Here is a 25,017-nt window from a genome sequence, read left to right as displayed (position 1 = left end):
ATTTATGGCTTAAGTGAGAAGTACTATTTTGTGTCCCTTTCCCCTGTATTTCTTGCCCTTGCTGAAGCATAAAGTCAGGGAGACCAGTGAGGGAGCTGCAGCAATGATGCAAGCAGCAGACAGAAGGCCCTGAGTTTTGGGAAGAGTGTTAGACATGGGGAATAATTCACATTATTTTAAAAAATGGAAGCAAAAAGGTTTTCTTAATATATTTCATAACCTTGTAAGTGCCTCAGAATTTAGAAACCACTGCTTTTCTTAGTGCTACTATTTTCTTTTTCACATGTGCTAGTTGGTACCTATCTAACTAATTAAAGAACATATCACATTTCTCACTTATGTACTTTCTCGTTTTGGAAAATTACGTACTTGATGTCTATTGCATCTTAAAAAAAAAAAACTGGAACATTGTAGGTTTTCCTTCATTATAAAAGTAGAAGGGAAATAAAAATAACTTGTCCTATCACCCGGAGATGATAATTATTAGTATTTCAGTGTATTCCCTTTCAGTTTTTGGTAGGTATAGAAATAACTTACATATAGGACCAACGAGCCAACATTGAATTATGAGCTGTCATTAACTATTCATTATGTGGATGCACCTGATATTGTTTACATCTGTCCTGTCATTAACCATTTAGGTTGTTTCCAACTCCTTCATAATTTAGCAAATGCTGTGGTAAATATCTTCACCAATAGGAAGTCTTCATGTTTATCCCCAGGATGATGGATTCATGTACTCATGAATTTTTAAAGTCAGGGCTGTCTTCAAAGGGTTGAATGGAATAAGTGTAAAGGTGGGCAGGAGCCCTAATGGCTGAGAGTCCTGTGAGGGAGGAGGTGGCAGGTGCTCAGTGCCCTGTCTGCCCCACCTCCACCACCTGGTCACCAGCTGGGGAGGAAATGCTGGAGCGTGGAGAGGTTCAGAGCACAGAGATGGGGTCCCCATGCCCCCCCCCCCCCCCAACTCATTCTCAGGTGGAAGTCGGTGCACATCTGTATCCACTATTTCAGTTTAGATGCCCCCATGTTTCTTAACTCTTCCTGGGGGTTTTTGTATGATTTGGGTCAAGATCCGTGTGTTTATCAAGGAAGATATCTTGTGTCTCCCATGTCCTGTTCCTTCCCAGCTGCTGGGCAGCAGGTGCACTGGCACTAAACAGTCTCTTGTGATCCCTGGTGCTTTCCTTGTCCACGGAGTGTGAGCAGGAGGAGGGTTCAGTTACTAGTTTAGGAGACTCATTTCATAGAACTCTCCACATACAAGTCAGTTCCTTTAAGAAAATAGCTGTTTGCCTTGGGTATGGTATCTACTAAGACAACGGTCGGCAAACTCATTAGTCAACAGAGACAAATAGCAACAGTACAACGATTGAAATTTCTTTTGAGAGCCCATTTTTTAAGACTTAAACTTCTTCTCATGCCACTTCTTTAAAATAGACTTGCCAAGGCCATGGTATTTTGTGGAAGAGCCACGCTCAGGGGGCCAAAGAGCCTCATGTGGCTCGTGAGCCACAGTTTGCCTACCACGGTACTAAGATAAGCACTTGGAGTCTTCAAGGTAATATTTATTCTTGGCACCAGGAAGATAATTCTTTGACCAGAACAACATTGACCACAGTCTGTCTGTCTTTCTTTCTTTCTTTCTTTTTTTTTTTTAAATATGTTTTTATTGATTTTTAGAGAGAGGGAGGGGTATGGAGAGAGAGATAGAAACATCAATGATGAGAGAGAATCACTGATCAGATGCCTCCTGCACACCCCCTACTGGGGATCAAGCTTACAATGCAGGTATGTGCCCTGACCAGGAATCGAACCATGACCTCTTGGTTCAGGGTCAAGGCTCAACCACAGAGCCACACTGGGCGACCATAGTTTTTCTTAATCCTTGTTATTCTCATATTTTATGATGATATAAGAATAAACATTTTTTCCTTTTTAAAAAAATTCTAAAATAGCTGGTTTTCTTAGGTCACTTCTTATTTTCATAAAACGTCCTTTTACCTTGTGAATGACTTTAAGTATAATTACATTGGATATTTCTAGTTTTTAGTTAATATTTGTTTTTTGAAATTTCCATATTGAAATCAATAGTCTGTCTGTAAGTAAAATGATTTCTGTTGTTGCATGTTGATCACGATCCTAGGAAGCTAACAGGAATAATTAAAATGTGTTACAAATAGCATTTGTATCTGCATTTAGAAAGCTCTCCAATGGGTGAGCAGATGTTGACACAGATTCTTGCCTTTGATATGATAAATTTCCCTTTACGTTTGGAAATCTGGTCTTGAGGGAGATGCTTTCAAGTGTGCAGAGTTGCGCTGCAGTGTGTGAGCGTGCAAGCGGTTGCACTGACAAACCATTTGACAGATTTGCAACTGAGTCTGTTTTAGGCGAAGACCGAGTTCTAGAGCTTTATGTTCTGTATTTTATGCTCAGACATGCATTTGAATTCTTTCTTTTGTATTTCCAGAAGGTCTGATAATAAATTACACACACACACACACACACACACACACACACACACACTCTCTTTTATTATTTTTATATATTTGAAAAATATATTTTTATTGATTTTAGAGAAGAAGTGAGAGGGAGAAAGAGGTAGAAACCTCAATGATGATAGGAATCATTGATCAGCTTCCTCCTGCATGCCCCCAACTGGGGATGGAGCCTGCAACCTGGCATGTGCCCTGACTAGGAATCAAACTTCCTAGATTATAGTTCAATGTTCAATGCTCAACCACTGAGCAACATGGGCCAGGCTACACACATATTCTCTTTTAGATGTAGGGTGCGCAAAAGTAGATTTGCAATTGTTTGTATGGAAAACAATACAATAATGAATAAATAATAAAACAAGAACAAACTGTTTTTGCATATTCACAACTGTAAACCTATTTTTGCCCATCCACCTGTGTGTGGTGTTATTACATTGTGTATGCAACCTAAGTTGGAAGTGAAAATGCATATACTTCTTTTTTTAAAAAAAAAATAAAAAGGATTCATTTTAAGCTTTCACTATTGAATTAAAAATTCTTTCTCTCTTTGTACAGGTTGAAGAAATTGTAGATGTTGGATCCTTCGCCCCAGAAGACATCCATATTCCTAAGATTTATGTCCATCGCCTTATAAAGGGAGAAAAATATGAGAAGAGAATTGAGGTAGTTGACTTAGCTTCATCATCAATATTTCAGAGACGTGTCCCTGGGCTCATTCCAGATAAGAGGGAATTAAAGCCTCGCAGAAACATCGCTTTGGATCTTAGGATGAGCTTCTCATGTATCCATCGTGAAGGGATATGGTCATCTGTGCTGTTGTCCAGCCCAGCAGTGCCTGGTGACCCTGGTTTCCAGGCTTCTGGAATGTTCTGACCTAAGATGCGTACCTTTCCACCTCCCCTGTCCCTGGGGTAGAGAAGGATAATCAGGTCTCCAAGGCTGTCCCCCTGCTGGACTGTCCATGTTTGATCATGCAGCAATGTCCGTCTATCTTAAAGTTGCTTTACAATTTACAGCGTCTGGCAAGAATGCCACTGCCCATTAGTGTTAGGCATCAGGCTCTAGGCAGCTGGTGGGTAGGAGATTGTGGCAAGGCATGGCTTACAGGAGCATTGGAGGTATTTCACATATACTCAGAGCTAGAAGAGTGACCATCTGGACCAGAATGGATACCAAGATTCGTAAGTGTCAAGGAATCAGCCGCAGAATAGACATGTATTGGGGGTATCAGGGAATCAGAGATAGGCTGTATCCTTTGAACAACAACAACAACAACAACAAAAAGTCATGCTGCGATTCACAGCTGGTGTCAGCCAGCTCGGGAGAAGTGATGGAGCATTTGAAAATAGGAACCAGAGTCTGTGTTAGGAGAATCAGCCTTGGAAATACTTTTCTGGCTACTTGCTGGATACGTCTGTGAGCCTGTGATGTGCTGGAAGCAAAACCAGCCCAGACTCTGCGGGTGGAAATAGGCTGTTGAGAGCAGCAACACCTGGTAAACACACTCTGGCAGCCCTGCGAAAGCAGAGGCCAAGTCTGTTCCTCTTCCTTTCGTTCTGCCTCAGCCCCGAGCACTGGAGGGGAAAGCAGTTGCCGGAGTCTTGGGAGGTGGCGGTAGGAGCAGTCAGCATGACCGTAGCAGGGGGATTAATTGCTTCAAAGAGACAGAGCAAGCATATCTTGCCCTTCAGAGAAATCTGACCTCTTTCCCTCATTTTCTAAAGAGCTGTTTGTGCCCTGGCCAGGTGGCTCTAGTGGCTGGAGTGTTGTCCTGTGCACCAAAAGGTTGTGGGTTCGATTTTGGGTCAGGGTTGGTTTGGTCCTTGCCGGGGTGCATAAGAGAGGCAGCCGATTGATGTTTCTCTCTCATATCAAAGTTTCTCTTGTTCTCTCTCTCCCTTCCTCTCTAAAAAAAAAAATCAATAACCATGTCCATGGGTGAGGATTAAAAAAAATGATTTCTGGGTATTGTCTTTTTAACACTGTTATATTGTAGATTTGCCTCATAATAGTAGTAGGAGAGAGTTTACATTTTTTTTTTTAGTAAACTTTTGTGCTTTTCCATGATAAAAATCCAAGGTGTACTTCAATGACGAATAATTTTTTCCCCTGTTTATCTTAAAGCGTTTATCAACCCGGAAGCCGGAAGATGTAAAAGCCAAATCCGGGAAAGCTGGAGATAATGTGAGGGAGCGCATCATCAAGCGGGCAGCTCTTGAATTTGAGGATGGCATGTATGGTATCCTTTATCTTTGTGGGGGCAAAGATGAGGCCCTTGCTTTTCCCATATTCCCAGGCTACCAGGCCTGCTGCATGGCGATTCTTTTATAGGCCTTTATAACTTTTAATGCAGCTGATCAGTTTTTACAAAATGTGGCACATAATCTACAGATATCAAACTATATGAAGTTGGCCTGCCCAAATCTGAGTTGATTAAAGTGTCGTCTTTATATGCCAAGGTTGCGGGTTTGATCCCCAGTCAGGGCACACACAAGAAGCAACCAATGAATGCATACAGTGGAATAACAAATTGATGTCTCTCTCCTCTCTCTCCCCCTCTTTTTCTCTCTCTCAAATCAATAAATAAAAATTATAAAAAAAGAAAGGATATATGAAATTGGAATTATAGTCCTTTTGCTTTCTTGAACAAAATGGTGACCAAAATTTTATTTAGCTATGTTCTCATATATTATAGACTTCAGTGCAATTTGTGGCATTTGGCTAAATATTGGGATTGGAGCTTACCCAAGATGAAGGTTTTAAACCTCAGAAGTACTAGTTATAGCCAGTGCTATTTACTTTCTCTATATTCTGATATTTACATATTCATTGAAACATAAAATCCAACTTTTTTTTAAAAGTCCAATCTCCTGTCACCATATATTTGACCCTGTCAAACTTTACCACCCTCCTTCTCCTTCCCCTCCTGTAACCACAATACTGTTGTCTGTGTTTATGAGTTTTTGTCTGCATATCGCTGATCTGTTCACACTGCTTGTACTGAGAGGCAAGACTGAACCCACACCATCTGGGTACATATTAAGATTTACCCTATTTTGATGTCTAATTAAGAAGATCCAACGCAGTTACTCTTTGATGCCTTAACCCAGCTACTGTTTATATGGTCTCAATTGTTTTCACTGAATTATATGGTCTCAATTGTTTTCACTCCAGTCCCCCCCACCCTCCCTTCCCCTTTGGGTTTTAGGGAAGACTCAGTAACCAGTGGATGTTATCTCAGTGATCCAAAGGAGACGAAACAATTTCATGCAGACATTTTGGTAATGTCAGAACATATTTAAAATTTAGAAATGGTAGCCCTTTTTAAGAATGTTAAGTCATCTTTGTTTTTAGTTGGAGTTTTATGAAGTCAAAATTGCTTTTAAACAAAGGTCAAGCCATGTTTAATAATATATCGGTCAAAAGTCATAATACAGCAGTCCACATTTGCTGAGCGTGTTAATGCAAACAGAATGTCTTACAGCGAAAATGACCTTTTGGCTAGTCTTCTGAAGCCACTGCTTTGATATATTGATGGGAAAGCATATCAGTGTTGTTGAAAAAGCTGTGATTAATTAGTGACTTTATTTATTTATTTTTTTAATTATAAAAGTGCCTAGAGGGTGACTGGAGAATGTGTTCAGTAATTACATTCAGAGCAAGTGTCTTTAAAGAAGGCTTCTCTTCGGGTTGATGTGTGTGGAAGATTTATGGCGTAAATCTCTCTACCTTTTCCACGTTCTACCTTAACATCTTCTTTTCCAGCTAATTTGGGCATAGGAATCCCACTTCTGGCCAGCAACTTTATCAGCCCAAATATGACTATCCATCTGCAGAGTGAAAATGGAATCTTGGGTTTGGTAAGATAGAAATTAAAGTTTTATTTATGCAGCCTTTCCCCCCCCCCTGCTCATCTTTAAAAAAAAAAAAAAAATCTTTATTGGTGAAAGTATTACATATGTCCCCTTCCCCACTCCCCCCCGTTGACCTCCTCTAGCCTACCCCAATCCCCCGCCCCTCCACCCCCCACCCCAGCCTTCATCATTGTCGGTGTCCATGGGCTATGCATATATGCATACAAGTTTTTTGATTGATCTCTTCCTACTCACTCCCCCACCCCTGCCATCCCTTTGAGATTCCGCAGTATGTTCCATGCTTCTATGAATTTATGCAGTCTTGATGGAGAACTAGCTATTCCATGTAGTGAAATCTTCTAATAACTGAACTATTAGCTTAAAGTTCCCAGGCTTTTCTATTTGCTTCTCATCACAATAACATATTTAACTTTCCCATACAGTGGTGCTCATTGTGAGTATGTAGTGTTATATTTGCTGCAGGAGATGCTTCCTGACTATGCACGTGTTTTCACTGCTCCTCCATCATCAGGGAATGGGTTTCTGTCTCCCCTGATGCCTGCTTCAGAGGATTTCACAGTTTGCTGTTTAGTTAACTACTTTTAACTCTTGTGTAGTCAGACAAGAATGAAGGTTAACAAGTCTCTGTGAAGTAAAATTCAGTAAGGCTCTGAGTGAAAACTGGAAAGTAAGGTTTTTATTTAGGCCTTGGTCTGGGCATCTATGGGAGGCAACCAATCATGTTTCTCTCTGTGTGTTTCTCCCCCCCTCCCCCCCTCTCTAAAATCAATGGGAAAATATCCTCTGGTGAAGCTTAACAAACAAACAAAACAAAAAAGAAGACTTGTATTGTTTGGGTACCTTAGGGATTATCTAGAGTGACCAGTTTCCTCAGTTAGAAGATAAGGGAAATAAGTGTATGTGAATTACCATGGTCAATGTGTAAAAGGAAATTTACATAGGTCTAAACATTGGTTACCACTTCAATTTACTTAAAAAATAAAATTTTGGTCCCATAGAAAGTCTGTTAAAATTTTACCAATATGTTCTTATTCTTGGTTCTATCTTCTACCTTTTTCTTTTCTGTTTTTTCCCTTTTTTATTAATATATATAATGTTCCAGAACTCTTTGCCTCATTCAAGTAGAGATATCTTATAAAAATGCATTCAAAATTTTTTAAAAACTTATTGAGAAAAAGTGGGCAAAGGGAAAACAAAGGTAGCAAAACTCAGATGTTTTGAACAATAAGGTTAGGATGCCAAATTCAAGTTTTTGGCTTTTGCATACCAAAAAGCTGAAACTTGGCCTCTGTTGGTCTTTCTAACCAAATAATGCAGCCATTTATTTAAATTTGCTAAGGGGAAGGTTTATGAATAACATTGCTGCATAGTAGGCCATGAATACTTTCTGTTTTATTGTCATATATTTCTAATAATTTAACATTACTTTCAAACTTTGATCATATTTAGAAAATATTTTTCATTTACCCAGTCATGATTATTAGTGTAGGAAAGACTAATCAAATATGAGAAACACAACCATGCACATACCAGAATTATCTTTTGAAGATTCACCTCAAGTCTTTTGAAGATGATTTCCTGGAGTGTTTAGAGACGGTATTTATATTACAGTATTAGTGTTCAGTTTCATGAGAAACTTCAGTTACTAATTGACGTTGACTCATTTGTTTTATTTGACAGGGTCCATATCCATTCGAAAATGAAGTTGATGCAGATCTAATCAATGCAGGTAAACTCACTCATTACGAGTTTCCCAGCGTTTTCCTTGCTGTTGATTTAGTTCTATTCCAGATACCAATACGGAGTTGAGCTTGCTTCTTTGCCTTTTCTTAGAGAGCAGTCACTGTATTTTTCACTGAGGAGGGGAGATGAGCTTTCCAAGCCCCATCTTTGCCTGGCTTCTTGTCAGAGAACTGTTATGAGGGAGACTAAGCTCAAGGCAAAATTCTAGGTGGAACTTCAGCCTATGGTGGGAGCTCTGGTGGTCTCATTAGTCAGAGTCCCGGCTATTACTGGGCGGACTGAGGAGCCTGAAGGGAGGGACAGTTGACAGGGGTGTGGACAGGATCAGGCAAACCAGGAAAGGATGGTAAGATACCATGGTACAGGGAGTTACTATTATTACCCCTAGGCAAGCCTCAGGGGGCAGCTGTCAGAGAGGGTCAGTCACCTAAGAGGAACTATGGCCTTCAGGTATGAAGAAGTAGGACTGCTTAAACAAAATTCTTGCTGAATATACATATCTGTGAAAAACTGCAACAAAGGTTAGGAAACGTAGCCAAGGACATCTCCCAGAAAGAACAAAAATGCAGAGAAGGGAAGGAGCACAAAAATGAGGTGGGGTCTCCTCCACGGGGTCTCCTGCCTGAACCTCCCCTTGGATAATCCCAGGTGGAAATAGGTCTGCACTCTCATGATGAGAAGAGTGTGGTGTGGATCCGTAGTGCCAAAAAGAAAAGATCTGGTGTGTGGGGGTTCCTGTCATAGGAGCCACTTCCTGTCCTCTAATCCTCATCAGAGTCAGAGAGCATCCTTCCAAGATTCAAGGGTGGTGCTGAAGAGTGTGTCTGCCACTAAGTATGACCCAGTGATATAAACAAGAGTTTCTTTGAATTAGGGACTCTGGTCTTGTCACCTCCTTGTTCCCACACTCAGATGCTTTACCTCTTATTGTTAGCTCTTTGTGCAACTAGAACCCTGAGTCCATGGATTAGCAACCTGAAGGAGGAAAGCAGGTTGGAGGCCCTGGCCAGTGTCACTGCCCATGCTGGAGGCACCCTGTTAGGCCCAATGATTATCCTTAGCATGGGACTGCCCCTGAGAAGATAATTTTTATGCTATTCTTAACCTGCTTGTCTTCACCCTTCTTTTACTCCTATTTACTCCATCCCTGAAAATGTATTATTCTTTTTAAAAAAATATATTTTATTGATTTTGTACAGAGAGGAAGGGAGAGAAATAGAGAGTTAGAAACATCGACGAGAGAGAGTCATCGATCAGCTGCCTCTTGCACATCCCCTACTGAGGATGTGCCTGCAACCAAGGTACATGCCCTTGACCGGAATCGAACCCCGGACCTTTCAGTCCCCAAGCCGATACTCTATCCATTGAGCCAAACCAGTTTCGGTGAAAACGTATTATTCTTATTCCACATTCAGACATAGTATGAGCCAATCTCAGAAGAGACGGGAAATGAGCTGAGCTTAAAGGCCAGATGCCGAGAAGAATTGATGTTTGATTCTTAGAGAATTTTTGGAAGTAAAACAGCTTCTGGTTGAATAGTTGAATTAGTTAACATGACTCAACGCTTGAAAGACCCACTGTGATAAAGCAATGACATTTAGCTCAGGCTGTAATTTAATTGTGCTGTACCCTTTAGCAGTAGTTCATTGATCTGTGAAAATATTTGCTTCTTGGCTTAATTAATTTATGATGTTAGTGAGTTATTTGCAAAACGAATAACTCCATTTTCTCAATTTCAGGCTTGAGTTCATGGAGCCCACTTTTTCCTTAGAAAAATAGTTACTCTTTTCTAATGACATTGTTGGGTGGTAGGCGTTTCTGATTGAGTTTAAAAGTAGCTCCATCCTAACAAAGCCACCAGTTTTATATTTCAACTTCTGAAATGTCATGTATAACCTTAAACTGCTTTGTACAACAGTAATTCGGTGCTTTTGGGAAGCCAGGCTGCAAACCAGTTTGATAATATTCTAACTCTTTCATCAAAGTCCTCTTTGGGATTTATGATGCTTTAGATTTTGGAGCTATCCAAATTAGGGAGGAAAAGCTTTGAGCTAGAGAACCCGGAATATAAATTGTCAGTTTCCTCAACTCCTCAAATTTGAAAATTACCTGAGAGATCAGCCCATTGTTTGTGTTAATTTGAAAGGATTTTTTTTTAAATACAAGTTCCTTGAAATGAATATAGAATGAAGTGTCTGGGTAAAATCAGTGCATGAAAATTTAAAACAATAATAGAGCTATTTCTAAGGATCCTTTTTTTCTTAATAATAACCTCATAACTATGTAAAAGCAAATCACCACTTCTATAGCACTACATAATTTACAGCGTGCTTTTTTACATGCATGATGTAGTTTGAACCTCAGGTGAAACCTCCTTATGCAGATGGGGCAGCTGAGCCCAGAAAAGTGAAGTGAGGTACTCCAGATCACATTGCCAGGGACTGGACACACACAGTCTTCCAGTCTTGGCTTCTGGCCTTTACCTCCTATACTCTGAGCCCTTTTTCTCTAAGGTATTGGTTATATTATTAGTTATAGTTCTTTCTTGACCCTATTTGATACTGGACTTGAAAAGCATGGATTCAACTTCAGAATATCTATTTGTTTAGCTATTGGGATGTTTAAAAATGCTGAAAATTAACTTGGCTTCTGAAGAAGGTAATTCGTAAGAGACCAGAATGTATTGGCAGGGGCCTGACAGCTCCCTGCAGGAGAGGTGCTGCCCGGGCTCTTTAATAAAACCGTGCTTCATAAATCACACAGGGAGAGCTGAAGCTCCGCACTGACCTCAGCGTCGCCTGTGAAGTGGTAAATAGCGCCCGGCTTGCACGTCAGCCAGTGGAAATTGCCACTGCAAAGTCATTGTGATTTAACACAGAGACCTGAGGAGCAGAGATGTTTATGTTCCTCTGCTTTACTGTCCTCCGACACAATCCTGCTTGTCCTCCACCTCACAGTGTTGGTGAGGAATGGAATTCGCTGGACATGAATTTGTGTCAGGATAAGGTTCAGTTGTATGAGGCCTGTCCTGAAACCTGCAGTCCATAGGCTGGCTGTATGACCCACAATAACAGTCATGCTTAGTCTGGTAGCAGTGATTTCTTGAGGGGCGACAGCCCTTGTTCGGAGAGGGGAGTGTCAGGGCTAACGTTTTATGGAGCCCTTTCTGTGTACCAGGCATTAGGCTGAGGACATTGCGTGCATCATCTCATTTTATCTCTCAACTCTTATGTGCTGTCTAAAAGCTCCTACGAACCACACTGGAAAGTATTTTCTAAAGCTTTTCAGCTTTATGGTACTTTGAAAGACGTGAAAATGTTTTCGTTGTTTAGCATCCAACGCTTTTGGGGGATAAATATTTCAGCATGATATAGTCTTCCTCTTTTTTTATATCCGAGCTCAAATGGAGAGGGATATAGATGGAGGAGTGAGCTTTTGGGCAAGACTTGAGAAGCTGGGTACAGCTGTGCTGCACAGCGGGGCAGGGTCAGACTCCTCTGGTCCTATTGTGTCCAGGAGCCTTTCTCTATTCCAATCTTGGAACGGCAACTTTCCTTTCCTTTCTTTTCCCCTGTCCTATTACACTGGGGTATGCATGGCAGGTCATACAGTTGACTTACCATTGGCAAAGGGCCTGTGAATACTATTCTGGTTGAGACCAGAAGCTTTTCCTGGGCACCCGAAGCTCCTGAACAGACAGGAAATTGATCACAAGAAGAAAGGAGCTTAGACGTAAATCAGATGAGACTATTAGATGAAGATCTTGCACAGTTCTATTATGAGATGTAAGTTTTGAGAGCGGTCCTCTTGAGGATTCCATTAAATATGTTGGCAGTATTAGGATGTTATTCCCTATTTTCATCAAAGTCCTAGGGGTTTTAATAGAAACTTTCGGGGTCAAGAGAGGAAAGATGAAAGGGAGAGGGAGAGGGAGATTGAGATGGAAAGAGAAGATTCAGCCCTAATGATGTTAAAGAATCTTTCTAGATTGCTCATTATTGTTTTGTTTTTTTTTTTAAATATTTGAGATGCATCTCCTGTGGTGTTTACTCCAGAGATGCATTTCTTCATGGCTCTTCCACAATCTCTTTGCTCCAGTGACCACGGTGGAACTGGATTCTTTCCTCCTCAGTCCTGTTCACATATAGCACCTGCTGGTGAGGGGAGTGGGGCTGCTGGGGGACCTGCAAAGGTATTGAATTGTCTGTAGAGGTTGCATTGTCTGTAGAGAACCTCAGGACGATGATAAAATGAAAAAAATGGTTTGCTCTTTATTATCACCATGCAAATGTGAACAGTGCTAGGGACAGAATGCTCCTCTCTGCAGGGCAGACAGTTTCCAGTGTCCCCCACACTCCTGAATACCACTGCATTTTATCTTCATTCCTCCGGAACAGAGAAGGAATAGACCCCTCTCTCCGCCACAGTATCCTTAGAAATCTAATACTCTTTTTTCCCCCTCTTTCTTGTGTGTGTGTATGTGTGTGTGTGTGTGTGTGCACGTGTGCGCATAGGCAAGGAAACAGTTACTGTGCTTCCAGGAGCCTCTTACTTCTCCAGCGATGAGTCATTCGCGATGATTAGAGGGTATGTAATGACAGAGCCGCTCACGTTTCACAGAGGAACGAGCTGAGTCACCGGCTGAGCGTGTCAGCCAGCCTCTGAACATAGACACGTTTCCCCGCCAGAAACCCATCCTGGGCTTGTTCGGCTGCACACAGAGATGTGAAATTATTCACATTGGATGTCAGGAATGGGAACAGCCAAACTGCTGTTATTAAAAGAGCCCCCCGAATGGAATTTCTATCTGTGTGCCAGCTATCACGAAGAAGACATTTTTAAGAAGTTCTTTCTGAGGCCCTTGACATTTTCTGCAAACTGTGTTCATTTCCTAGCTCCTGCTCGCCTTCCAGTCAAACCACATTCTCCCTCACTGAAGGCAGCAAGCTCCCTGTACACGCCTGTATTAATGTGTCTTTTGGAAGCAATATGGGCTGTAATTTTTAAAAAAGAACTCTTAGTGGTTCTTTCTCTACCTCAGCTTGAGCTGATGTATTTGGAAATCAGGTGTTGGGTGGGGAAAAGCAATTGCATTTTGGGGAATACAGAGTTATTTATTTTTAATTGCTGGCAATTTCCAGCGAAGGGACGTGAAACTTGTGAAGTTTGCCTGTTAATTCCTCTTTCTCTTTCTCAGAGGACATGTCAACCTGACCATGCTAGGAGCCATGCAGGTTTCCAAATATGGCGACCTGGCGAACTGGATGATCCCTGTAAGTGGACGTTTTCCTTTGGAATTATGCTTGGGTCAGAATATATATGTATATATTGGAACATTAAGGAAAATCCTGTCAGATTCCCATGAGAGTACAAAATAATGATTTTAACAATAAAGAAATATTGTATCATGTTTTCTTATTTGAATCAAATTTTAATTAAGCAAACCCTGAGAAATATTCAGCTTTGCCAGTTTATTATGTAGCTGGGACTAAAAATAGGCAAGATCTGGGCCAAAGTAGAATTTTCCATAAAGAAAGAGGTAAGGAAGATTAAAAAATGGTATAATAAAACTAAGAAATACAAATGTTTATCAACTAACTCCTTATAACTAGAAAGAGCACTGAACAAGTTTATAAATTTTATATTAATCCTATTATTTTATTATTCACAGTGAGTGATTAAAGTCCCCTTTTTTAAAAAAAATATTTGTATTCATTTCAGAGAGGAAGGGAGAGGAGAGAGAGAGAGAGAGAGAGAGAGAGAGAGAGAGAGAGAGAGAGAGAGAGAGAGAGAGAGAGAAACATCAATGATGAGAGAGAATCATTGATTGGCTGCCTCCTGCACGCCCCCTACTCAGGATTGAGCCTGCGACTGAGCATGTGCCCTTGAGCAGGGAAAAGCATCCATTATTGGGAACAGAGGCAATAGAGTTTTAAATCTGTTTTGTTGACCTGTTATTGAGTTTTGAAATAATTTTGCTTCAATCCTGGGTATGGGGCAGAAAGGACTCTCTATTTAATACACTTTTGCCTTCAGGGAGCTTGGCATCTTCAAAAGTCGGTCCATTTATATTGTGGTTTAGCAGGCAGTGAGGCTGGATGCTCCCACTGTGACCGAGTGCTTTATGTGGGTGTTATTTGTAGAAACGATTTTCCAACGTGTATCCCGATTCTACATACCCGTCTGGGATTCCTGTGAATGATTAAAACACCAGTGTGTCTTCCTTTATAAATTTCTTAATACAATCTTGCGCTAATGTGTTTCCAAAGAACTGGACCTAGTCGGTTGGCAATTGGGAACTGGAGTTCTGAAGGAATGCTGAGGAAAATTAAACATAAAAAGCATCCTTGTGTAGGGCCTACTTTTTGATAATGGAAGTTGGCAGTGTCATTTCTTCTTTTCTTCCTGAGAACTTTTATGAGTTTATTTGAGCCAAACTGATGACATGCCGGGAAGCAAGATCTCAAACGCTCCCTGTAGTGCCATTTCTGGTGAGCATTTCCTTTGTTCTTTTAGTAGCTGATAATTATTTCTTGGGTTCTTTGTATGTGATACACACAGTGTGTATATTTAATTCTTTTGGATGCAAGATAGCTTAAGAATCCAAGACCGTGGCCTTTAATTTGGAAGAAATCTAATTTGAATTTCAGCTCTACCCCTTACAAATGATACAATCTGGAGTATATAGGATTCGGATACAGATTTTTTATTAGGATAAGTGAGAAAAAAATGAAAAGTGAACACTAAAAGTGTTCCATAAATAATGGCTATTGCTTTCATCTTCTTTCATGCTCTATTGCTTAATGTTAAAGAAGGAACGTTTGCCTTAAAATACATTGATATAACAGGATTATATTTTACAGTAACTAGTACATCACACTCATCCCAAATTCATGTTTAAGTACCCCAAATTAGACTCTTTGAGGACAGATTTCCTGCTCTGAATTGGTTATGAATGAGGTACAGTTTAGCCTTCTTACTCAGTTTCAGTGAGCAATCTATTTGCCCCAAAGATTTACTAGTATGTTGATTTATAAAATGTAGATATATTTTTATTGCAAGATATATTTTTATTGCAAGATCTGGCAGTCAAGCATCTGCAAAGTTCAGCTTTATTACATCATTTTTCATTAACTTTTATCTTCTTACTGGATTTAATAATCTTTTCAGTTGTTGCAAAGCCTTGAGTTTTTCTGCATCATGGCATGCCCATTAATCACTGCATGTCAGATGCATTAAGTTTTAAGGCAGGAGAGTGGTGTTGGATGCTCTTTGTCTTATTCTTTAATAGCTTCTTAGTATGCAGCATTGGTCCCTTACACAGATTTTTTTAAAATTCTGCCCTGAGCGCCTGAAGAGAGAAAATTGAACAAAACAGCAAGTTGGCTCCTTCCAGTTCCCTGATTATCATGTTGATTGTAAAACCCAGGCAAGTTACAAAAATGTAGAAAGACGTGCAATCGCAGAATCTATATTCAGAATGGCTCTGGCTTTCCTAATATCTATTTTTGAAAAACAGCTGCCATGGGTTATTGACTTGTGAAGGGAAGAAGATGTGTGTGATCAGCTCTGGGAACTGGTTGTTGAAAGAATGCAGCTGTGGCCCATGGGGCAGGGATGCTGTGCATGAACCATGTCTCAGCCAAGGGCCTGCTCCTTCTACGTGGAGAGCTGAAATGAGAGACCTGTAAGGCGGAGAAGAATGGGATGCTTTGGTGTTTGTTTTTTCCTTACATTTTTTAAAAAGAATAAAAATGAATGTCATACTCATGTATGCTACATGTATGAGTGCACAAAATTGATTTGGTCTGTTTTAAAGAAGCTAGCTTTCTTGTCTTTCTTACTTATATATTATAATTAAAGGGTTTGTGTCCAAGATTCAATCTAGGGGTTTTGTTGTATCAATTGTAGTATAAATATTAAATCTGCAGATATAGATATAGAAATAGAAAGATTGTGGGATAAATGTATATATGGTTTTAACATTATGATACCTGTTGATTTGGTATTAATTCTGAGGAAACTACAAGCTATGGGTAAGGGAAAAGGACAGTTAGAGAATATGTATTTTACAGTTTGAAGCTTTTATAATTATTCAGTGGTGCTTTTGCTGTATCTGTATACTGGAGGGGAAAGTGCACAGAACTTTGGAATTAGGCCTGTGCTTAAATGCTGGTTCTGTCACTTACTGGTAGTGTGACACATTATTTCATTTTAGTATACATTAATATACATGTTTATAAAATGATAATACTTAACTCACATGCCTGTTCTGTAGGTTAGTTTGTTTGTTCAACAGATATTTATTAGGCATATATTAAAGGCCATGCACTGGTTGAAAGTGCAGCAGGCAACAAAATTAAATTCTCCACATTTATGAAGCTAATATTCTAGTGGGGATCAGCAAATATGCCCATTTTTATAAATAAAGTTTTATTGAAATACAGCCACTTTACATATTACCCATAGTTGTTTTTGTGCTGCAACAGCAGAGTTGAGTAGTTGCAATGGAAACCATATGACCTGCAAAACCTAAAACCTTTACCATTGAGCTCTTTTCAGAAAAGTTTGCCAATTTCTGCCATAGATTGTTGATTGGAAACCTTTTATTTTCTAATGTAACTTAGTAATGCTGTAAATTTCTCTGTTTTTATATGTTGTGTTTTCTGTTGATTCTCTTCCAAATATTTCTAAATTCCCTTGTGAGTTTTTTGTGACCTATCTGTTATTTAGAAGTATGTCATTAAATTTCCAAATATTTGGTGATTTAAAAAACAAACAAACCTCTGTGTTTAAGGAGCAGGAAGTGTGCCTTCCTCCTCTGGAGGGTCCCTTAATCCTCTTCCTTTCTTTTCTGGAGACTCTGCTTTGGGCTCTTAGCCGCTATTATTTCTTATCAACATTGTTCCAGCGCTGCTATTTTTGGTCACTTTAAGAGACAGCGTTGATGGTGACTTTTCTTTGTGTTAGTGGATGTCTTAAGACACCAGCTGTTAACAAGCATGTGTGTGATCCTGTTTTCCGTATCCAATATGTTGAACACGCTCCACGTGGGATGGAATCAAAACACAGCTATTTTTATCTCGTGCGGTGCCTTTAACTTTATGCAGTGAGGGAAGCTCTCCCTCTGCGCGGCGTTTCAGCTCATTCGAGATAATCAACTGTCACCGGGTCACTTTAATTCACAAACTCAGTCTTCATTCAAGCACTAAAGGGTCCAGTCCAAGGGAGCGAACCTGCCGTAATATGCATTCCACGGCAGCGCGTGTCCTTTCACTTACACTCCCCAGCCTGGTCAGGGCAGGCTGCCCACGTTAGCGGAAGGTTGTATGGAGTTCTTTTTTCTCTTCATTCACTGCCTCCCTCAACTCACTGTTTAGCACCCACAAGAGACAGAATTCAGGAGAATGGGAAGGGGAGGACGCAGGACAGGAAAGTTCTCACATGGCTGGACAGTGGTCATGATATAAGCTGGTTCCATGCACCCTGGTCTTTTCAAGCTAGTGGTTTGAAAGGTGCTGTGTGGACCATGTGCACGTTCTGCATTTTATAATTTTTTAAGCTGTCAGATTCTAAAGTCTCCACTGCCTAATCAGGTATAATTTATATACTTTCATATGTGAAGTATTTGATGTGTTTTAAACATTTTATTTATCCTCCCCCCCCCCCCTTTTTTTTAAATAATTGAACAAAGATATTGAACCAGCAGGAGAGTTCTTTGCGAGAGTTCGTGTCCTCTACTATAATTTTTATATACTTAGCTTTCAATGCTTCTTAAATGGAAAACGGTGAAACGGAAGGTAGGAACATGGGAATCATTACAAAGGAGGATGCTGAATTGAGGTTAAAAAAAGATTAAAATTAAGATCAGAAAGAAACAATAGCAAAGCCATTAGCAAGTCAGCTCACTCTGCCGAGGGTCCCACAAATGTTAATATTTTAGCTAGCAAAGGGGTATGAGACAGTGAAATAGACTTTTTTTTGTGTGTGAGGAATATCTCAGTTCTCAGCAGTCTTAAAGAGCTTTGTCTTTTGATTACTGTCTCAGTCTGTTTTTGCTCTGAAGGGAAGAAATATTTTTCTCCTTACTGTGCTTCATGTGATGTGTTTGTGACGGAATGCTTAGCTCTATGAACTCGATCCACTGGAGCTCAGATGTATCCAAACCCGAGGCTGAAAGGAAGGTGACCTACACACCTGATTGACTCCCAGGCATGGTGCTCCATGCCCCCAGCACAGGTGCTCCCCATCTCCCCCTTGCTGTCAGAAGAGACAGAACAGACTTCTATACATAGAATGGGCATTTGGTCATTTTTTAAAAAGCAAGCAACCAATCAACCAATTTCTTTATTTTCTCTTCCCTCCTTTCCCATCATCTCTTCTCTTCTCTCCTCCTTTACAGAGAGAATGAGCATTTGATGTTTTCAGTAACTATCCCTTTGGCTAATGATGTGTTTGTATGACAATAGCCGCCCTTTCTCATTAAAACGAGGGGAGGAAACATTAAAAATGATAGATGAGGTCTACTAGAAATCCATTATTAGCAATTTCACAAATAATGGTGCTGCTGATATGACTTAGCAGGGAACGAAGCCAAAGCACCAATGACAGTGTGACCCAGCAGCTAAAGGCTAATGAATCTTGAAGACCCAATCTTATTAGAAGATGAAATCTGGCATTTCCAGTTGATGAAATCTTTACATCTTACTTTACTCCTTTAGTTTAGAGAGAGTTTTTATTGATTGCTTTTAGAGAGAGGTGAACTGAGTGGGGAGGGAGAGAGGAGAAGCAACATCAATTTGTTGTTTCACTTATTTATGAACTCATTGGTTTATTCTTGTATGTGCCCAGACTAGGGATCGAACCTACAACCTTGGCATATCAGGCCAACGCTCTAACCAACTAAACTACTTGACCCAGGGCTAGAGATAATTAGAAAAAGAAAAAAAATTCCTGGACATTGTTTATGTCTTTTAAAATTAGTGCAATCATATAACTTGTTGTCTAAACCAAATCATTTTGAGAACATGGTAACAGATATACATATAAATTCTATTAGAGAAATAGTTTGTATAGCCAATTTACTTATAATCCCTAACTCATATCACTATTAGTAAGACTTGTTTTTTACTATAAAGAATCCCACACAGACATTTTTTTTTAAATCAAGGGATATTTAGTTCTTATTAGAAAAACTGGAAGTAACGAAGATTTTAAATTTATGTCTCAAATTCAATATATATTGGAGGATTAGGCAAATTCAACATTTCTTATTTCTTCCTATTCAAGAACAATTCTATTTTAAAATTCATAGAATAAATCACAAGTTCTATATGTATTATGCATTTTTCTGTCCTAAGCACTATGCTGTGAACTTCTCATCAATTATTATTTTTATTATTTTTAATTCTTTATTGTTTAAAGTATTACCTATGTCTCCTTTTCCCCTCATTGACCTCTCCCCAGCTGGTCCCACCCCCCAGTACATGCCCTCACCCCCCTACTGTCTGTGTCCATAGGTTAGGCTTATATGCGTGCATACAAGGCCTTTGGTTGATCTCTTCCCCCTTTCCCCTCCCTTCCCTCTGAGGTTTGATGGTCTGTTCAATGCTTCTATGTTTCTGGATCTACTTTTTTGTTCATCAGTTTATGTTGTTCATTATATTTCACAAATGAGTGAGATCATGTGATATTTTTCTTTCGCTGCCTGGCTTATTTCACTTAGCATAATGTTCTCCAGTTCTATCCAGGCTGTTACAAATGGTAATTCCTTTTTTTTTTTTTTTTTTTTTTACCACAGCATAGTATTCCATTGTGTAGATATACCGCAGTTTTCTAATCCACTCAATCTGCTGATGGGCACTTAGGCTGTTTCTAAATCTTAGCTGTTGTAAATTGTGCTGCTGTGAATATAGGGGTGCATATATTCTTTCTGATTGGTGTTTCTAATTTCTTGGGATATATTCCTAGAAGTGGGATTACTGGGTCAAATGTGAGTTCCATTTTTAATTTTTTGAGGAAACTCCATTGTTTTCCACAGTATCTACACCAGCGTGCATTCTCTGCAGCAGTGCAAAGGGGTCCTTTTTCTCTGTATCCTCGCCAGCACTTGTCATTTGTTGATTTGTTGATGTTAGCCATTCTGACAGGTGTGAAATGGTATCTCATTGTTCTTTTGATTTGCATCTCTCAGATTATTAGTGATTTAGATCATATTTTCATATGTCTCTTGGCTCTCTGTATATCCTCTTTCAAAAAGGATCTATTTAGGTTCTTTGTCCATTTGTGATTAGATTGTTTATCTTTCTTTGTTAAGATGGTGTGGTTTTCTTTGTTTTGTTTGTTTGTTTTTTAGTTTCCTATAAATTTTGGAGGTTAAACTCTTATCGGATATAATATTGGCAAATATTATCCCATGCAGTTGGTTTTCTTATTGTTTTGTTGATGGTTTCTTTTGCTGTGCAGAAGCTTTTTATTTTTATGTAGTTCGATTTGTTTTTCTCCTTAGTTTCCATTGTCTTATGAGCTGTATCAGTAAAGATATTGCTATGACATATGTCTGATGTTTTGCTGCCTACGGATTCTTCTAAGATTTTTATGGTTCCCATCTTATGTTTTAAGTCCTTTATCCATTTTGAGTTTATTTTTTGTGTATGGTGTAAGTTGGTGTTCTAGTTTCACTTTTTTTTAATATATCTGTCCAGATTTCCCAACACCATTTATTAAAGAGATTGTCTTGTCTCCATAGTATGCCTTTGCCTCCTTTTCAAATATTAATTGAGCATAATGGCTTAGGTCAATTTCTTGGGTTAATTTCTGTTCCATTGGTCTATATGTCTGTTTTTGTGTCAGAGCAGGCAGTTTTAAGAGCAGTGGCTTTATGATATAGCTTAATATCTGGTATTGCAATCCCTCCAACTTTGTTCTTCTTTCTCAGGATTGCTGTGGTTATTTGTGATCTTTTTTTTATTCCATATGAATTTTTGGAGAGTTTGTTCAAGGTTTGTGAAATATGCCGTTGGTATTTTAATGAGGATTGCATTCAACCTATAGATTGCTTTGGGTAGTATGAACATTTTAATGATGTGGATCCTACCAGTCCATGAACATGGTATATGCTTTCATTTGTTTATGTCTTCATCTGTTTCTTTTTTTAACATCCTGTAGTTTTCTGAGTATAGAGATAATTTTTGATAATTACTTTTATTGACAAAATAACTTTACTAGGGAAAATTTAAAATATATATAGATCTAGAAACTTTGAATTACTGAGCCTCTGGTAATCCAAAGGTTTCAAAATGCAAGTAGTTATTTTTATGGATGGTAACTTTCTAAAAGTCAATCCCTAGGTGAAAATCACATTATTCAAATTATACTGAAAAGTGTGTTTTACTTCTTGTTAAAGGTTGGGAAACCATAAAATCTGTCACACATTCTTTTCTCATAGGACACTGAATAAAAAAGGAAATCCTACCTGAAATTACGAATTACTTAGGAATTAATTAAATGAGAACTTTATTTCAAAACTTGTGGCATACAAGTAAAATGATACTCAGAAGAAATAGAGAGCCCTAAATGCTTGTATTATTTGCAGAATCCATGCTTGCATTGCTGCTTCTGGCTCATTTGCATTCCTTTCCAGTGTAATGCATATGGGTGGCTGTGTTGAAGGACCTCCAGTACTTGGTTATATCCGGCACTGGGATGTGTAAGACCCTCAGGAACAGTCCTAGATCAGTTCACCAATATTATTTTTTAAAAATATATATTTTATTGATTTTGTACAGAGAGGAAGGGAGATAGAGAGTTAGAAATATCGATGAGAGAGAGTCATCTATCAGCTGCCTCTTGCACATCCCCTACTGGGGTTATGCCCGCAACCAAGGTACATGCCCTTGACCAGAATCAAACCCGGGACCCTTTAGTCCCCATGCCGATGCTCTATCCATTGAGCCAAACCGGTCTCGGCAGCTCACTAATATTATTAAGGACCCAATATAGCATATGGCTTTCATTTGGGATCATATGATATGGCAACATATGTCTTTAGACCCTAGAGTCATATTGATAAGTTCAAATTCCGAGAAGTATATGGAATTGAGCTGAGCAAACATCAGTTTTCCATTTCTCATCTTATCTTCTTTCCAGACCATCGCTATCTAAGTAATGACAGGAAAGATCATCAGAATTTTACACTGAGTTTTCTTTCTCCTTTCCCCCCCTACTCAGCCAGTATAGTGGACTTTTTCTAAGTAAAAGGCAGCTCTCTCTCCCCCATTGATTTTTAGGGAGAGTAGAAGGGAGGTAGGGAGAGAAAGAGAAGGAGAGTGAGAGAGGGAGGGAAACATTGATGTGAGAGAGACACATTGATTGGTTGCCTCCTTGAAAGTGCTCCGACTGGGGACAGTGATCGAACTGCAACCCTGGTACGTGCTCTTGATGGGGAATTGAATTTACAACCCCTCTGCACTGGGGTTGGCACTCTAACCACTGAGCAACATCAATCAGGGGTAAGGCAGATAGCATTATTTTTTTTTTTTACCTTGATTGTACCCAATAAGTTCACCATTGCCCAATTTATCATGTAGTAACTGAAGTAGATTATTGGAGTATTTGAAATACTACATATATAGAGAATTATTGTAAAATAGCATATTACTTTTTCAGATTATCTAAATTTAGCTAAGTGCCAATTTTTCGGTATAATTTTGGATGGAAAACAAGATTACTCACCTTGTTACAATTATGAATAAAAACAATAAATCTGTTTTTGCATGAAGGACTAATACAGATCCCTTTAGGAGAGGCTCCTACACTTTAATTCAAGTACAAAAGATTTGATGTATTTTAGCCACTCATCTTTTTTGCATATTTCTGAGTTATAGTTTAGCCTAAAACATTTATAGTACAGAATAAGGGAATTTTGGATTGGGCAGCTATTTCTGTGATTTGGGTATTATCTCTGCTTTTGGAACTACCATCTTTTGGTAGGTATTGTATTTATTATAAAATAATAAAGGGCCAAAAATGTATATTAGACTGGAGACAAATAAACATATTATCTAAATAATCAGACCCTGAAAACCTAATCTATAAATAATATAGAAATAGCTTCCTTAAAAAAAACCCAATATTTTTCTTATTGCCAGAATTTCATATACAATAAACTTATTACTCTGGCATGTAGAGGCTTTATCAGCTAACATTTCTATCCTGAATGTAACTAATGCTCGTAATCATATGTTTTTTAGGAAATTTAATTTTCTTACATCATGGTTTCAGGTTGGTGAAAGATGCATGGTTTGTTGATAAACACATTTGGAAAATTTTGTAATTTTAGGCCTAGAGGATCTGACTGCATTTTTAGAAGTTGTCTAGACGGAAGCTACAAAAGACATCTGTGGGCTTACTGTTTGTCTCCCAACTAAATTAGCACCATCCAGCAGATCAGGAGCAATAATAAAGAAAAATGCTGCAATAAGTTCAGCATAATGGACATTTTAAAATAGGAAGCATCTTCTTTGGGGATTCAATTACCTCTTTCTGGATACTAGGAACAGACTTCATCCAATTGTTTTTCTGACTTGTTTTAGAACTTCAGGTAATATGCTTAGTTTTTCCTTATATTTTCTTTCTTTCTTTCTTTCTTTCTTCTTTCTTTCTTTCTTTCTTTCTTCTTCCCTTCCTTCCTTCCCTTCCTTCCGTCCGTCCTTCCTTCCTTTCTTCCTGCCTTCCTGCCTCCTTCCTCCTTTTCCTTTCTTCCTTTCTTTCCTTTTCCTTTCCTTTCCTTTCCTTTCCTTTCCTTTACCTTTCCTTTCCTTTCCTTCCTTTCCTTTCCTTTCCTTCTTTTCCTTCCTTCCTTCCTTCCTTCCTTCTTCCTCTTCCTTCCTTCTTCTCCTTCCTTCCTTCCTTCCTTCTTCCTTCCTTCCTTCCTTCCTTCAGATAATATGCTTAGCTTTTCCTTATATTTCCACCCTTCCTTCCTTCCTTCCTTCCTTCTTTCCTTCCTTCCTTCCTTCCTTCCTTCCTTCCTTCCTTCCTTCCTTCCTTCCTTCCTTCCTTCCTTCCTTCAGATAATATGCTTAGCTTTTCCTTATATTTCCACCCTTCCTTCCTTCCTTCCTTCCTCCCTTCCTTCCTTCCTTCCTTCCTTCCTTCCTTCCTTCCTTCCTTCCTTCCTTCCTTCCTTATATAAAGGAAAGCTTGTTATATCTACTTGCTCTCTGCAAGTAAGGTAGTATTTACCAGGTTTGTTCACTATAAAGTTACTATTTCCTTTCCCTACCTTATTCTTTAGAAATAAGTCAATAGATTTAGTCCACCCTCAAAAGTGTCTTATAGGAGGGATATTATTATCTGAAGTTCATGTAAGGAGAAGGTCTACCTGGCATTTATTTATTTAATCATTTGTTTAGCAGTATGGACTCATGGATATTTTATACTTTTAATTATAATCCAATACCATGTTAATTTATTTTTGTGCTCAAATTGTTCCAGATGTAGCCATTGGGAGCTCTCTCAATTTGGTTCCTGTTCACTTCCATTAACAATTTTTGTTGTTGTTGTTGAGTGTTTCTTACTTTGTTATTAAAAGATGCTTGTGTTATATTTTTCCTGCTCCTAGAATCAGTTATTTCTGCAAGGAGCCCTGTTTTCTTTTATTTTAGGATAGTATTTGAAACCTTGAGTGTTAGGTCTGCTTGTTGCTACTTATATGTCATTACATGTAGGCCTGCTCAGTGGACAGAGCTAAGTACTGTGTACATACACACTAACCCACACCTATTCTGTTTTTAAAAAAAATTAATTTTCAGTTAGTTTATATACATTATTATATTAGTTTCAGGTATACAACATAATGAGCATTTATATAACTTATGAAGTGATCACCCCAATAA

The 25,017-nt window shown here is 38.9% G+C and overlaps 1 protein-coding gene across 3 annotated transcripts in view; it reads left to right on the top strand.

Moving 5' to 3' along the window:
- Nucleotides 1–25,017, top strand: part of OXCT1 (3-oxoacid CoA-transferase 1) — a 107,109-nt gene that overhangs the window by 44,440 nt on the left and 37,652 nt on the right. For 2 of the 3 annotated variants that reach the window (XM_036409791.2, XM_036409790.2), the window contains exons 8-13: nucleotides 3,057–3,164; nucleotides 4,626–4,740; nucleotides 6,267–6,361; nucleotides 8,057–8,105; nucleotides 12,634–12,706; nucleotides 13,317–13,392. In XM_036409791.2, coding sequence (XP_036265684.1) covers nucleotides 3,057–3,164; nucleotides 4,626–4,740; nucleotides 6,267–6,361; nucleotides 8,057–8,105; nucleotides 12,634–12,706; nucleotides 13,317–13,392 — 516 coding nt within the window. Of the gene's footprint in view, nucleotides 1–3,056; nucleotides 3,165–4,625; nucleotides 4,741–6,266; nucleotides 6,362–8,056; nucleotides 8,106–12,633; nucleotides 12,707–13,316; nucleotides 13,403–23,401; nucleotides 23,425–25,017 lie in introns of those variants that run through there. The other variant, XM_036409792.2, reaches the window with a different exon arrangement.

The sequence above is a fragment of the Pipistrellus kuhlii genome, unplaced genomic scaffold, assembly GCF_014108245.1.
Source record: "Pipistrellus kuhlii isolate mPipKuh1 unplaced genomic scaffold, mPipKuh1.p scaffold_m20_p_4, whole genome shotgun sequence".
NCBI lineage: Eukaryota > Metazoa > Chordata > Mammalia > Chiroptera > Vespertilionidae > Pipistrellus > Pipistrellus kuhlii.
The sequence above is the reverse complement of the archived record's forward strand: the minus strand, read 5'-3'. Positions and strand labels throughout refer to the sequence as shown.